This window comes from Podarcis pityusensis (assembly GCF_964106645.2).
Source record: "Podarcis pityusensis genome assembly, chromosome: 6".
NCBI classification, from domain to species: Eukaryota; Metazoa; Chordata; class Lepidosauria; order Squamata; family Lacertidae; genus Podarcis; species Podarcis pityusensis.
This window is the reverse complement of record NC_138030.1, coordinates 99,024,830-99,039,260: the sequence shown is the minus strand read 5'-3', so window position 1 is coordinate 99,039,260 and position 14,431 is coordinate 99,024,830. Positions and strand designations below refer to the sequence as shown.

The 14,431-nt window shown below is 54.5% G+C and overlaps 1 protein-coding gene across 3 annotated transcripts; it reads left to right on the top strand.

Moving 5' to 3' along the window:
- Nucleotides 1–226: 226 nt before the first annotated feature.
- Nucleotides 227–14,431, top strand: NCOA5 (nuclear receptor coactivator 5). 3 transcript variants are annotated; one of them, XM_081010329.1, is made up of 9 exons: nt 570–628; nt 4,370–4,514; nt 7,504–7,570; nt 9,740–9,973; nt 10,095–10,210; nt 10,330–10,456; nt 11,332–11,531; nt 12,179–12,502; nt 13,217–14,431. In XM_081010329.1, exons 3-9 carry the CDS (start codon nt 7,533–7,535, stop codon nt 13,825–13,827), a joined length of 1,650 nt encoding a protein of 549 aa, XP_080866455.1. In that variant the 5' UTR covers nt 570–628; nt 4,370–4,514; nt 7,504–7,532; the 3' UTR covers nt 13,828–14,431. The 3 variants fall into 3 exon arrangements, with proteins under 3 accessions (XP_080866453.1, XP_080866454.1, XP_080866455.1); XM_081010328.1 differs by lacking the exon at nt 4,370–4,514 and having other exon boundaries at nt 530–628; XM_081010327.1 differs by lacking the exons at nt 4,370–4,514; nt 7,504–7,570 and having other exon boundaries at nt 227–628.

Here is a 14,431-nt window from a genome sequence, read left to right as displayed (position 1 = left end):
TTAAATCAGGAAATTACACTACACCCCCTAAAAAACTTTTCCCACCCATCCTGGGCGCCTCTGAGGGTCTCAGGCCCAGTGCAGAGGCAGCAGGAGGAGGAGGAGGAGGGCGGCCCGCGAAGGCCTCCCACGCGGCCCCCACCCTCCCGCCCACGGAGCAGCGTGGCTCGGGCGCCCCCTGGAGGAGAAGAGAAGCCGCTGCAGCAGAGCCCGTCCATCGGCGGCGCCCGAGAACCTCACTGGCTGGAGGGATGCGGGAAAGGCGGGACCTGCGTTCCCATTGGCTCGCTCGCCGCGAGGCCCGTCCATCTGCGGCGCCCGAGAACGTCACTGGCTGGAGGGCTGGGGGAAAGGCGGGACCTGCGCTCCCATTGCCTCGCTCGCTGCGAGCCCCGTCCATCTGCGGCGCCCGAGAACCTCACTGGCTGGAGGGCTGGGGGAAAGGCGGGACCTGCGCTCCCATTGGCTCGCTCGCCGCGAGAGGCCCGCCCCTCCCGCCGTGCTCTGCGTGCTCGATTCTGAAGCGGCCCCGCCCCGTCCGCGCATGCGCCGTGAGGAGAGCGCCAGAGGCCGTGCGCTGCGCTCGCTTGGCCCGCTCGCCGTCGTCGCGGCCGCCGCGGAGGAACCGGTGAGTGGCGGAGGCGGCGACCCCGACTTCCCCCCCCCTCAGTGTCCCGTCCGCGGCCCACACCACCCGCCCTCGTCGCCAGGGAGGGGCCCCGTTGCCTCGGCAACCCCCGCAGGCCCGTCGCTTGTGCGCGTGCGCAGTCCGTCTCGGGAAGGAAGCGGGGGGGGGGAGCCGAAGGGGCGCGCGCCTCTCTCTCCGTCTGTCTCGTGCACGCGCATCCCGTGGGCCCCGCCCTCTTCTCGCGACGGGGGAGGGGGAGTGGGGCCGCTTCTGCGGCTGCGCGGTGTTGGCGGGGCCGGGACTTTTATTCTGGTGGGGGGGCGAGAGGAGGTGGGCGGCGCCAGGAAGGTCACGTGCAAGGCACCCCGAGGTCATCCAGCCGGACCCCCGGGCGATGCGGGACTCGGCAGCCCGAAAACGGGAAGGGAGCAAGGCGATCAAGGACTGCAAAGTCTTTTAAATATCCGTATCAGAGCTGTCAACGTTTCCCTTTTTGTAAGGGAAATTCCCTTCTTCCTAATAGGCTTCCTCGCAAGAAAAGGGAAAAGTTGACAGCTGTGATCGCTGCGAACAAGTGAACAGATTAGCAGGACTTGGATAAATTCAGCAGCATAAGAGGAAGGAGGCGATGGATAGTAGAGCCTGGGAACTTGGAATACCCGTAAGAGAGCAGAGAAGGAGGGGAATGGAAGCCCTTAGCAGGCAGGGCCACACTCGGCCCTGCAAATGCATTGGGACTACAATTCCCATCATCCCTGACCACTGGTCCTGTTAGCTAGGGATGATGGGAGTTATAGTCCCAAAACAGCTGGAGGGCCAAGTTTGGCCGTGCCTGCAAGGTGTTCTTGTGTTGAGACCTTCCATCGTTGTGGTTTCGTTTTCATTTTTCTTCTTTCCTGATTCTTTTACTGTATGTAAAAATGCAATGAAAAGTACTATAAAAGAAAAGGAGTTGGGGCTAAAGAATAATAGAATCATTGAGTTGGGAGGGACCCCAAGGGTCCTCTAGTCCATCCCCCTGCAGTGCAGGAATCTCAGCTCATGCATCCCTGACAGATGACCATCCAACCTCTGCTTAAAACCCTCCAAGGAAGGAGAGTCCACCACTTCCCCAGGGAGTCCATTCCACTGTCCAGCAGCTCTTACAGTCAGAATTTCCCCCCATATGTCTACAATTGGAATGTCCTTCCCTGCAACTTGCCTGGTGTGTTCTCCCAGTGGCCAGCCAGATCCCTGGCAGATCCAGACAGCCACCCCACCTCTCTGCTTAAGAGCCTCCAGCGAAGGAGAGTCCATCGCCTTTCGAGGGAGCCCCTTCCACCATAGAAGGCACTTATCCTCAGGAAGTTCTTCCTGATCTTTAGTTGGCATCTCCTTCCTTGCAGTTGGAGTCTGTTGCATCAGGTCCTCCCCTCTGGAGAAGCAGAAAGCAAGCTTGTTGCTTCCTCCATGAGACAACCCATCAGAGATTTCTCCTCTCAGTCTCTCCTCCAGGCTAAACATACCCAATTCCCTCAACTGTTCCTCACAAGGTTTGGTTTGCAGACCCTTGAGCGTCTTATCTTGTCTCTAGTCCTCTTAGACTGGGGTGCCCAGAACTGGACACAGGACTCCAGGTGTGACCAAGGCACAATAGAATAGTGCTAGATTCAGGTAGGTAGCCTTGTTGGTCTGACGCAGTCGAAATAAAAACTATTGTTTTTCCTGCCAGATGCAGAAATACAGGATCTCAAAGCAGCTGTCTTATTACAAAAGAATTTCAGAAATAGACTTGAAAGAGAAGTTGCTGAATTACAACATATTACTAAACTGAAAACTATGGAGAGACCTGGTCTGAATAGAGATACGTACTGGATTATTGTCACATTACACATGCGAAAGCTATTTTTTGTCATTGTTTACTATCCCCTGTAGGACTAATTGCAGTTGTTAACAGTCACAGGTTTACCATACGCATTGAGCCAGTCACTCATCTCCTACTACCCTACTGAGAAAAACCCCACCATCCCACTATATATAAGGATCTGGTGACTTCTGTTTCAGTGTATCTGAAGACCTGACACGAAAGCTTATACCCAGAACAAACTTAGTTGGTCTCTAAGGTGCTACTGGACAATTTATTATTATTATTAGAATAGTGCTGTTACTTCCTTTGATTGTGGTGCGAGGCCTCTGAGGTTGTAGTTCTTTAGCTGTGATTCCTGCATTGCAGTGGGTTTGACTACATGACGCTTGAGGTCCCTCCTAACTCTACAGTGTTAGGATTCCGTCATCTAACATAGCACATTGCAAATGTTGTGTCTGGCAGAAAAAACAGTAGTGGTCTGTCAAGAAGACCCCCAGCAGTTTACAAGGGATCCATAGGAAAAATATTTAGGATCCCCTTTTCTACCCCAATGAAACACTTTCCATTATTTGTGATGGAAAGGTCTCTGGTCCCCTGACATGATGCTCCATGTAGCTCTGGAGAATCTTGATGCTTTTTAAAATCCTTCCATCAGGAAGTTTTGCTTGTGAATTTGTTAAGATAGCTGAGGAGGCTTCTTCCTTCTGCCTGTTTCCTTTGCTGCTGAGGTATAAAAAGGGGCAAATTGCTTCAGGCCTAGCTTGAAAAGTTACATGGTTTTACAGAAATGAAATATTAATCCCACTTTGCAATTAGATGGACTGGTTGGATTTTTTTAAAAAAATCCTTAAATAACAAATCCGTGCTGTAGCAATTTTGGAATTAAAAGCCATAGAAAAAAACTAGAGATGTTGGTGTTAGACGTTTTCAAAAGAGAAGGACCAGGACACAAGGTTGACAAATAGTTCTGCTAATTTCTCAAGCTCTGTGTGTGCGTTTTGCTGGTTGCTGGGCTCCCATGGCAAAGTTCTGCTTTGGATAAGGAATTCCCAGGTTGCGCTTCAGAAGTGTGTTACTTTCTTAGTTCACAATTCTGGACCCAACTGGATGTGACGATGGAGAAGTTTGACTATATCTTGTCTTTCAGCATACGCAAATAGCATCCCGTGAGCCAAGTCAGAACTGCTGGGAGCTTCGCATTCCTTGGCACTCCATTTTCCGTATCTCTGTCATCATGCCTTGTTGCAGTCTCAGTTGTAGCCTGTATGCAGACATTTTGCAAACTCGAAGAAGAGATTTGGCAAAAATGGGCGGCACCGAGAATGGTGTGTCCCAGAGGGTGCATATAGTCAGTTGTTGGCAGGAGGCAGCAGAGAAGGCTAGCTATGAATCGTGAGACTTGGCTAAATGGTTAAACGTTGCAAGTGGAAGTGCTGAGCTGCATCATGGTGGACGGAAGGAAGGGTGTGTCACAAATCGTAGCTGGACCTCACTATTGTGCAGGGACACCAAATCACATTTCTGTGGGAAGAAGGTCAAGCTGAGCATCCCTGGAACGTAGGCAATAGATTGTAAATATTAAGGGCCAGCAGAAAAATGGGGTGTTGGGCTGCCCTCATGGGGCTTTATTAGGAATAGCATCTTATTTTGTCCTAGTCCTCACTTCACCCACTGAGCTGGGAGCTGTAATTTGTTGTGGAAAGTGTTGTGTCTACCGAATTCAGGAGCTGCTTTGGGCTAATACTGTTGAGTTTCTCGTTTGCTTACCTAAAGAACTACTCTATTGAAATGTGTATTTGGATTTCATCATTTTAAACATTAACTAGGAACATATTTAAACATTCTGAAAGAGCCAATATTTTCAGTGCACCTACTCATTCTCCCCACATTTCCAGTTTTTCTGCACTGGGGGAGGGAAGCCCTTTTCCCCTCTGGCCTTTCCCATCTCTTGGACCTGCTGGGGCCCCCACCTCTGGAAGGCTAAAGCCAGACTCTGATCCCCTCACAGTCTGAAATCACGGCTGGCCTCACTGTAGACAAGTAAGTAGCATGGCTTTTGACACAGAACATTTTGATGCGCCTGCAGTCCTTCAGGAGCAGAAGAAACACTCTTCTTATAAGCTGCCTGCCTTTGATTTAAGATGGGAGGCAGCCTATCACCTTGCGTGGGTACCTAAGACCGAATGTGAAAGAGGGCAGAGGTGGGGGGGGGGGGGCTTTGTCTCTCCGGCATGCTACTCAATAAAAGACGCTGTGGACCTTGACCTCCAAGAGTGTTTTTGGCTCTGCCTTTGTCACCCTTTCAGCTCTCCCTGGGTGTCTTGTCTTCAGTCCCCCCCCCCAATACACACCAGCAGTGCTTAAACTTTGTGCCAGTATGTTACACTGAGCTCCCCAGTGTTCAGCCTAAGCTGCTGCCCTATCGTGGACTTTGTTTTTCAAATCCTGCATGGACCCCCCTGCTCATTCCCCGTGGAAAAGGCAGCTTTCAGATCTTCAGTGCCAGTCCTCACAGGTAAGCTGAGGCATGTTGGGGGGGGGGGTCCTTTGAAGAGCCCTTGAAGAAGTCCCTGGACACCTTGTGCCACTTGAGTTGGGCGAGAGCCAGCCGAGAGTGTTGATGGAGCGGAAACCGCTGCCGTGCGATGACTGGCAAACGTGCGGTTTGACCTGGAGGCTGGATTGCTGCCAACATCGTCTCAACAGCTCCAGAGGTGGAAGGAAAGGAGGGGAGCAGTGAGCTGGGCCTGGCTGCGGAGCAAAGCAGGCTGCATGGAGGAGCAAGACGTCCGCCAGTGGAAAGGCTGCAGCCCTGTGCATCGGCGCCTTTGCAGTTCCAGATTTGTACAAGCTTCCAGGAAGGCGATAGGCTCTTCAGCCACACAGTAAAAATGGAAGAGTGAAAGAGAAGATGCCGTGGAGGGTTTCAAATAGTTTTTGCAAGCAAATTTCAGGGTTTCAATTTATGCTGTTCGACAAAACGAGCAGGAAAGAGGTGAGAAGATACAGTTGACTGAGGGTCAACGTACAAGTGGATGCTTGAGATGTTTCAGAGAGATCTCATGATGGGTCAGGAGGCAACCTGGTGGCAAGTTGAATGCGCAGTAGAGCAGTGCATTGAATAGAGCAGTGTGTGAAAGGGCCCACTGAGGACTAGCTCCATAGGGGTGGTTCTTAATCAGATATTGCCATCGTCTTGCCTCGGGGCCCGATCCGTCACTTTCTTTTCAGACTCGAGAGTGAACTGGGGCAGTAAACACATTAGGATGACATGGGACCCCAAAGCACAGGATCTCTTCCACCGATTATGTAAAGCAGAAAAGGCAAGAAGGCAAACTTGGAGGCACTCGCAGCCTGAGGGGCATGTAAGAAAAGGGGACTCTTTCCAAAACAAAGCAGGAGGCTTTTGGTCTGACCCGCAAATGCACGACACATTAAAGCATTACTAAATTTAAGGGCTAGACTTGGCTGTGTGGAAATAGCACCAGCCCTCTGCTATTTCTATCTAATGAGAGGTTTGAAAAGGCCATTATTCTGAAGGGACAGCCACTTCCATAGCAAAAGATCTACCTGTGTATGAGTGGGAGAAAGAGGCTCAGAAGGGGTGACTCCACGGCAAGAAGGACTGGATGCCCGGGCTTCCTTCCCCACTCCCCACAAAAAGGAAAGTTGCCATATCTTCAGGGTCACGTTTTCCTTTTGCTGCAGAAAAGCATTACAGGAGGGCTGGTTCTTCTTAGGCTTTGGGGAAATGGAGCTGGTCAGCTGTTGAAAGGGCTGCACCTCCAAATATTTTATTCTAAATATTTACTACGTTTCCTACGATGGTGCTATGCAAGTGATAGAAAAAATGGTAGGAATTGTTGGCTGCAAGATGTATCTGATTTCCCCCCAGTTCTTTTTTAGAAGTAAGTTTTTAAAAAAATCTCGGCATGCAGGATTATAACACTGATATTTCACTCTAGCTAATCTAAATAAAACTATAAAACTATCAAGTTCAGATGTGTTTTTTAATTGTACTTTTGAGTGGTTAAAAATACAGAATGCGTTGATAGTCACTCTTTTATACCCAGCTAATCGAAGAAATGGGCTAAAGCATTTCTCTCCCAGTTTTCCAGCTGTGGTGTGTTGTTGGTTTGTTTTTTTTTGGGGGGGGGGTAAACAAACTGCACCTTCTCCAGGGCTGTTGTCTTTCTCCCACCCATCTACTTTGGGGGGTGGGGGTGGAAGAAGGTGGCTTTTGACCCTGTGGACCCGCAGCCTCTCCTGCCCATCTCCTTTCCGCGCGCTCTGACTTCTGAGATGCTCCAGCCCCAGGTGACAGGGAGGCTTGTGCGGTCGGACCTCCCTCTCTCGGATTGGGCCTCTCCTGAGATGGTGCTTGCTGTGACTTCTGGGTGCGTCATCTAAAAGAAAAAGAATGAAAAGGATTTGCTCTTTTCAGAACTATTGCTTCATGCATGTGTAACTTGATTCAGGTCTGGTTGTTTTCAAACTTCTGGTTGACAGCCCTGGGTATTATCACGTTGCAGCCCAGTAGTCTGATCTGGAGATGTGTGTGTTCTCCCCCCCCCCCGCCCTCCTTTCCAGCACCTTCATTGGCCTTGTGGCGTAGCTCCAGCACCCTCCTGTCCCTTCGGATCCCGTTCCTCCTCAGCAGTTGCGTGCTGAGCGAACGTGGCTTTGGGAGCCCAGCTTGCTTCACAGCAACCGGGGTGGGGGCTGGTTGGCCGCCTGCCGGGTTTGCCTGGGCTTTGGCCTCTGTTTCCAGCCTGTGCCTTTGGGTCAGTTGGAGCAAAAAGCTGGCTCCTTCCTTCCTGGAGCTTGCAATCGGAGGATGCCGTCAGCCGACAACTTCACTGTACTGTATTCCTGATGTAATAAAGGTTGTTTCAGTGACAGCACCTCGTGGCGTGGTCTTCCTTGCACCCTCTGGCCGCCTTTGAACGTTGATGCTTTCTTTTCAATATGCTGACGATCTTTTCTTTGTTCCATAGCATTGAACAGACGGGTTGATTATTCTTTTCAGATATTAATAAAGCAGCGGGAAGAAGAAATATGAATAAGGCTCCCTCAAGGTCCAGCCCAGCACGAAGGTAAAGTACCGAGAAGCATCAAGTTCCCCTAGGAGTTTGGGCTCAGGGCAGAAATGCACCTTCCTCCGCGGACGGTGGAGCTTCTCCTCGGAAGGGAATCCCACGAGGATTCTGCGATTCTTCCTGGTTGCAGCCTTCCAGGCGGCAAGATCGTTTTGCCGCCAGGCTCCTCCCAAGCTCGGGGCAGGTTGCGGGCAAGGAGAGCTGCAGCCTGTGTGACCCCGGGGCGTCCCTGGCGAGCGCCTCGGAGTCGAGAGCGTCCCTCGGGCTGTACCACGAAGGAGAGGGCAGCAAGATTCCTTGCGCTCAGGGCAGAGGCTGAATGCCGGGGAGTGCTTCCTCCCCCATCCCCGTGCTGGCATGCTTTTCCGTTGCAGGGGCATTGCCCCCGAAGAGAGGGGCACAGATAACATCATCTTGGCAAGAGGATTCTCCTGTCCTCTCTTGGCGCGGCGTCACTGTGTGCCCATCGTGCACGGGCACTTCTCTTGGCATCAGTACAGAGCTGTGCACAAGCCCCAGACCTGGCTGCTGCTTCTGCTAGCTCAGGAGCCGGGACATCGCCGGGGTGCCAGTGGCCAAGGCGCAAGCAGAAGCCAGAGCATCACCCTTGATGTTAGCGGCTAGCGCGCTAGCGTGCACCAGGGCACTGCTTTGCTCTGAGCGCTGTGGGCAGAGCGCACGCAAGGGGCAGGCATGGCATTGCTGTGGGTGTCGGAGGGGGGGAGGAAGGGATGAGCGGAGAAGGGGGCACGTGGCCACAACCTGCCTGAGCTCTGGCACTCCCAGGGGTCTGCCTGTACCTCTGGAGCCTAGCGAGGGCGTTCGCAGACCTACATGAGAGGAGGGTGCTGGCTTTCTCCCCAGGGAGGTGCCCTTTCTGGCTCTGTGGCATTTCTTGGGTTCCCCTGTCAAGAGCGCAGTTCAGCTGAGCTTGCTGAAATCCATTTCAAATGCCACTCGTATGAAGCCTGAAGAAAACATGAGAAGCTCTGCCGCCGTCCCTGAGCCTGGGGAGAACGAAGCTTGGGAACTGAAATAAAGAACCGTTTCGCAGTGCTTGAGTTCTTGGTAACGTCCAGGGTTGGCCCTGCGTCCGAAGGGTGCTGGTTTATTGCGTACACATCACTGACGGCTCCGCTTGGCTCCAGACGAGGAGTCCTCCGACTGTCCCACTTCCTTAACTTCTCCAGGCATTCTGCCTGTCCACATTCTCCTACTGTCCACAAGGTTTGTTCCATAAGATGCGCTGCTCTGCGGTCCGGGACCACCACCTTTTCCGAAATGTGAGAGCTCCCCTTCTCCTGCTGTACCTGCACAGGCCGTCACTCACTTCTTTTGTTTCCTGATCTTGTTATACCTCTGGTTAGAAACAAATCCCGAGGGAGCTTTCTCCCCCATTGAGCGCTGAGCCCAGCCCAGGGGCGGATGTGGTGGTGGAGCCCATTGCCATTGCAGGCTCACTTCAGACCAACTCAAAGACGTCTGGGGGGGGGGAGCCCATCTAGAAGATTAAGCTGAGGGGGTGCTCAATGCTGATAGGCTTGTGCAGGAATTGACCAAGGCCCCTTTGTCCCTGGGGTGATAGAACAATCTGGGCTGCACCACTGCAAACCGCCAGGGGGGACTTGGGTGGCTGAAGCCTCCTTCGTAGGAATTCTTCCCTGCACACAGAAAGCTAGGTGTTGGAAAGGCTCCGGCGCAGGCATCTCCGTGACAAGGTGGTTTTGTATGTGAGGAGAGGATCTTCTTGTGGGAAGGTCACGCGTCTCCCCGCCAGTCTTGGAAGCAGGAGAGCCCAGCGGCAGGTTGGCACTGGGGTGAGAACTAGGCCAGGATCCCTTTGCCTTCTGAAGCCAGGCTGCGGATAGTAGTAGTAGTAGTAGTAGCAGTAGTAGTTTAGTAGTAGTAGTAATAAAAAATTTATTACTTATAACCCACCCATCTGGCTGGGCCTCCCCAGCCACTTTGGGCAGCTTCCAACAGAATATTAAAAACACAGTAAAACATCAATCATTAAAAGCTTCCCTAAACAGGGCTGTCTGTCCGCTGTTCCTCTCTCAAGTGCTCCCAGACTCTTGTTCCAGGAGGGGCCTTGCCCTGGCAGCTGGGGACGACCCCGCTGATGGCGCCCGCTGTCTAAAGAACTTTCCCCGGTGCTTCTTGCAGAGAGGCTTTGCCCTACGGAGAGAGAGATGGACAACGCGACCGCTCTCCAAACCGCCACAGCCTTCCGAGAGACGCTCAAGAGAGCCGGAATGGCAGAGATTCCCGGGGTGCGGGGGTGAGAGATGTGCGCAGCAGCGGCAGAGAGCCGAGAGACTTCCGGGACCCCAGAGACCTAAGGGACCCTCAGGACACCCGAGAGCCGCTCTACGAACGCTACAGGGAGCCTCCCTACAGGTATGCAGGACCTGGGAGCCTCCTGGAATGGCACAAGGGGGGTGCAAGGGGTGGGGGGTGCTGTTGGGAATGGCTCTTGGCTGCTGCAGTCGGAACATGTCTCCCCGTGTCTGCCTTGCAGGCGAGAGGAGGGCTATGACCGCTATGCGCGCCCGGACGACTATTACCGGAGGAAGGATGACCAGTACTACGACCGCTACAGAGACCAGTTGGACAGACCCACCTTGAGCACTGAAGGTGGCTATCGGATCCGTCCGTCCGTCCGAGGCTGGTGGGAGCGGGGTGGGCGGTCCTGCCAGGAAGGGGAGGGGGCCTGGTGAGATTCTCTGCCCTGACCCTGGTGACTCTTACCTCAGAGCGCATGAAGCGGGAGGAGCGGCGGCGGGAAGAGCTGTATCGCCAGTTCTTTGAGGACATCAAGCGGCGCATTGATTCGGAGCGGCCGGTGGACTGCTCAGTGATTGTGGTCAACAAGCAGACCAAGTAAGAGCTCTTCAGGCGGGGCCACGGCCCTCATTGTCCCCCCAGTTGCTGCTCCTGCGTTCTGGCTGTTGTGGGGCTGGTTGGTTGGCTCTTTCTAGGCACGTGTCCCGACCGCTTCATGGCATGTCGCCCTCGGAGCAGGTGCACACAGTCAAAGCAGAGCGAAACGCAAAAGCGCAGGCTCTACGAGTAGTAAATGAACCCACCAGATTCTGAAAGAGTAAAACCATCTCTACAAACGCCGAAAACTAGGGAGCCATTTCATCTTGGCTTTGCTGGCCAGATCCTGGTCGGATTCTAGCCTTTTGGGCCCCATGTGACGGGTGCATGGAGCCATTCAACTGTCAATCACCTGACATCACAATGACGTTGGGTGATAGAGTTTTTTGAAGTCCCAAAACTGGGACTGCAAGGCACCACTCTGAGCTTGCAAAGAGTACCTGAGGTTTCTGCTTTCCTGCGCATTGGCTGATGGGCAATTGAGCCGAAAGCTGCTTCTGCAGTTGTTGGCTGTGTGGGTGAGCGAATCCCCCCCCGCACTCACTTGCCCAGCTGATTCGTCCGACAGGTGGCAGAGCCAAGCCTGATTCCCTTGCTAATGCAGAAACAAGAGGACACTTCAAAGCTCCCAGCAGCCCCTTGGCCACCGTGTGCCTACCTGCCAGCACACCTGACGCCACCCGGGATGTCAAGTGTGGGGCAGGCAACTCTGCTTTGGGGGAAAGGATCTTGTGGTCCAAATTTGAACCCCTGGCTGGCCATGTTTGCCCCACAAGTGGAAGATTCCTTCCTCCTAACTTCTGTGTTCCACCTGGCGCATGAGGAGGAGCAGAGAGAGGCGCCGGCTCAGGTGCAGCGGCTTCTGTTTTGCGCAGGGAGTATGCAGAGTCCGTGGGGCGCAAGGTGCGCGATCTTGGCATGATGGTGGACCTGATCTTCCTCAACTCGGAGATGTCTTTGCAGCAAGCCCTGGACGACGTGAGCAGAGGGGGCTCCGCCTTTGCCATTGTCATCACGCAGCAGCACCAGATTCACCACTCCTGCACCGTCAACATCATGTTTGGCACCCCGCAAGGTAGGGGGGCCAGGGAGGGGCTGCAGCTGTGGGCAGGGCTTTCCCCAGAGACCCTTGTGCAGGGGGCTGAGAGCACAAGGGTGGCGAGCGAGGGGCTGCCGCTTCCCACAAAGGGGGCCTGTGCCCCAGAGCCCACAAGATGCTCAAGTCGAGGAGGAGGAGGGTGTCTGCTTTGGGTCTGCTGGCTTGTGAGAGCTGGAACCTGTGTGTGTTTTCAGAAGAATCCTGGAACCGTAGAGTTGGAAGGGACCCCAAGAGGCATCTAGTCCAGCCCTGCCATGCAGGACTCTCAGCTAAAGCATCCCTGATGGCTTTCCAACCTCTGCTTAAAAGCCTCCCAAGGAAGGAGAGCCCATCATTAAGAGGAAAGCCCCCCCCCCCAAAGCAGGGTGTCTTTTTACTGTCTCTTTCTCGCACAAATGTGTGCACCCACAGCCCCAGTTAATCAGCAAAATTCAAACTGAATTGAAACTTCAGAATTCCCTTTGCAAGAGGCAGGCAGACGCCAGAGCCCTCTAGACTGGCAGGGGAGGCTTTTGGCTTCAGGGAGAGCAGCTCTCGGGAGACCCGGCCGGGAGGAGGGCTTTTCCTGCCGCTGTTTCCCTGGCGCCACGGGGGTTGCTCACGCATGACCTTTCCCGCCGCAGAGCACAGGAACATGCCGCAGGCGGACGCCATGGTGCTGGTGGCGAGGAACTACGAGCGCTACAAGACGGAGATCCGGGAGAAGGAGCGCGAGGTGATTGCCAGGCAGGCTGCCAAGATGGCCGACGAAACCATTCTGCAGGAGCGGGAGCGCCCCCAGCAGGGGGAGGAGGGGCTCCGTGGGGGCCACCCCCCGGGCATCCAGACGCTCCTGAACTTGCTGTGTGACAACCGCTACCTGACCTCCGAGGAGACGGACAAGATCATCAACTACCTGAGGGAACGCAAGGAGCGACAGCTGAGAGCCACCACAGACTCCCATCCGGGTAAGTTCTCAGCCAGGGAGACGCCTGCCCTCCCCACCTGCTTGAACCAGGCCTACTGCATTTTGGCCCCCCAGAAGCACTACGTGGGGCTACCTTTGAAGGTGACTCGGAAACTGCAATTAATCCAGAATGCGGCAGCGAGACTGGTGTCTGGGAGCGGCCCCAAGACCATATAACACCAGTCCTAAAATATCTACATTGGCTCCCAGTACGTTTCCGAGCACAATTCAAAGTGTTGGTGCTGACATTTAAAGCCCTAAATGGCCTCGGTCCTGTATACCTGAAGGAGCGTCTCCACCCCCATCATTCAGCCCGGACACTGAGATCCAGCGCCGAGGGCCTTCTGGCAGTTCCCTCATTGCGAGAAGTGAGGTTACAGGGAACCAGACAGAGGGCCTTCTCAGTAGTGGCGCCCGCCCTCTGGAACGCCCTCCCAGCCGATGTCAAGGCAATAAACAACTATTTTACTTTTAAAAGACACCTGAAGGCGGCCCTGTTTAGGGAAGTTTTTAATGTCTGACGCTGCATTGTTTTTTGATATTTGGTTGGGAGCCGCCCAGAGTGGCTGGGGAGATCCAGTCAGATGGATGGCGTATGAATAATAAATTATTATTATTATTATTATTATTATTATTATTATTATTATGGCACTAAGCCTGTAATGGGGGGCAGCTGCGGCTCCAGAGACTTAAACTGGCCTTTCCTTCCCCGCAGCTTCGCACACCCGGCAGCCCCTCGGAGCCTCTTCCGGGTCTTCTCTGGGCACCTCGGCCAGCCTGAGCAGCCCCCAGAGCTCGCAGGCCCTCTCCTCGGCCCCCTCGGCCCCCGTGGCCTCGACCCCCCAGCAGGAGCTGCAGGCCAAGATCCTCAGCCTCTTCAACAGCGGGGCAGCCATGGCCACGGCCAACAGCAGCTCGGCCGCAGGAACCTCCCAGAACACCGGCTTCTCCACGGGGCCTAGCACACAGAACCGGCCCGGCGCCACCGGCAGCGGATTGGGCCAGTCTCAGCAGCGGGCCCCGGCCCAGGGCCCTCAGTTTTCTGGCCACGGGGGTCCTGCCAGGGGGGCAGGCCCTCGGGCCGCAGCTCCCCAGGCCTCGCAGCCGCTGTACCAGAACCGCCCGCCAGCCCCCAGCAACGCTTCCGCCTCCAGGCCGGCGCCGTCTTCCGGGATCAACTTTGACAACCCCAGCGTGCAGAAGGCCCTGGACACGCTGATCCAGAGCGGGCCGGCCCTCACGCACCTGGTGAACCAGACTGTGGGGCAGGCGCGGGCCGCCCCCTCCTCCCAGCAGCAGCTGAGCTCCTACCATCGGCACTACTGAGGCCAAGGGCAGCTCTCTCCCCCTCCTCTCCCCAAGGCTCCCCTTTGTGCATGCCCCTTCCCGTGCCCACCCTCAGGAGGCCCCCCTCCCTCACTGGGGCTCTGCCGCCCCCTCTCTGGCCCAAGGGGGCTGCCGCAGGCGGGGGCAGCCTGCTCCTCCTCTCACGCAGAGCCGGAAGGGCTGAGGCGAGTGGAGTGTCTTCCTTCTTTCCTCTAGAGCCCCCTCCGTTGAGGGAAGCTGCCTGTGGACTTCATGACCCCCCCCCCGTTGCTTCTTTTCAGCAACAGCCACAGAAATGCAGCCCCAGGCTCTGCTGTGCAGCTCAGGCCCCTCCCTGCAAGAAAAGGGCCAAGGGATGTTTTCTCTATTGGGTGGTTCTGTTGCCCCCTTGATTTCATGTTGTACAAACTTGAATTTGCGTTGGAAACGGGGGTGTCTGTTCCTTTGCAGCTGGAGAGGCCTACTCACAGGGGTTACTCCTCACCCCCCCCCCTTTCTGAAGCTGTAGATGTTCTGTTCTTGAATGGTTTTGTCATGTAGATTCCTCTGTATTGTTAACTGGAGGATGCCACTTTTTAATTAAAAAACGGTATATATACACACA

What these genes read in the sequence shown, in the direction of transcription:
- NCOA5 (XM_081010327.1), top strand. Translation starts at nt 252, where the DNA reads ATGCGGGAAAGGCGGGACCTGCGTTCCCATTGGCTCGCTCGCCGCGAG. An exon ending in ACCCACCTTGAGCACTGAAG is followed by an intron (nt 10,211 to 10,329) that starts GTGGCTATCGGA and finishes CTCTTACCTCAG; the next exon opens with AGCGCATGAAGCGGGAGGAG. An exon ending in CATGTTTGGCACCCCGCAAG is followed by an intron (nt 11,532 to 12,178) that starts GTAGGGGGGCCA and finishes TTCCCGCCGCAG; the next exon opens with AGCACAGGAACATGCCGCAG.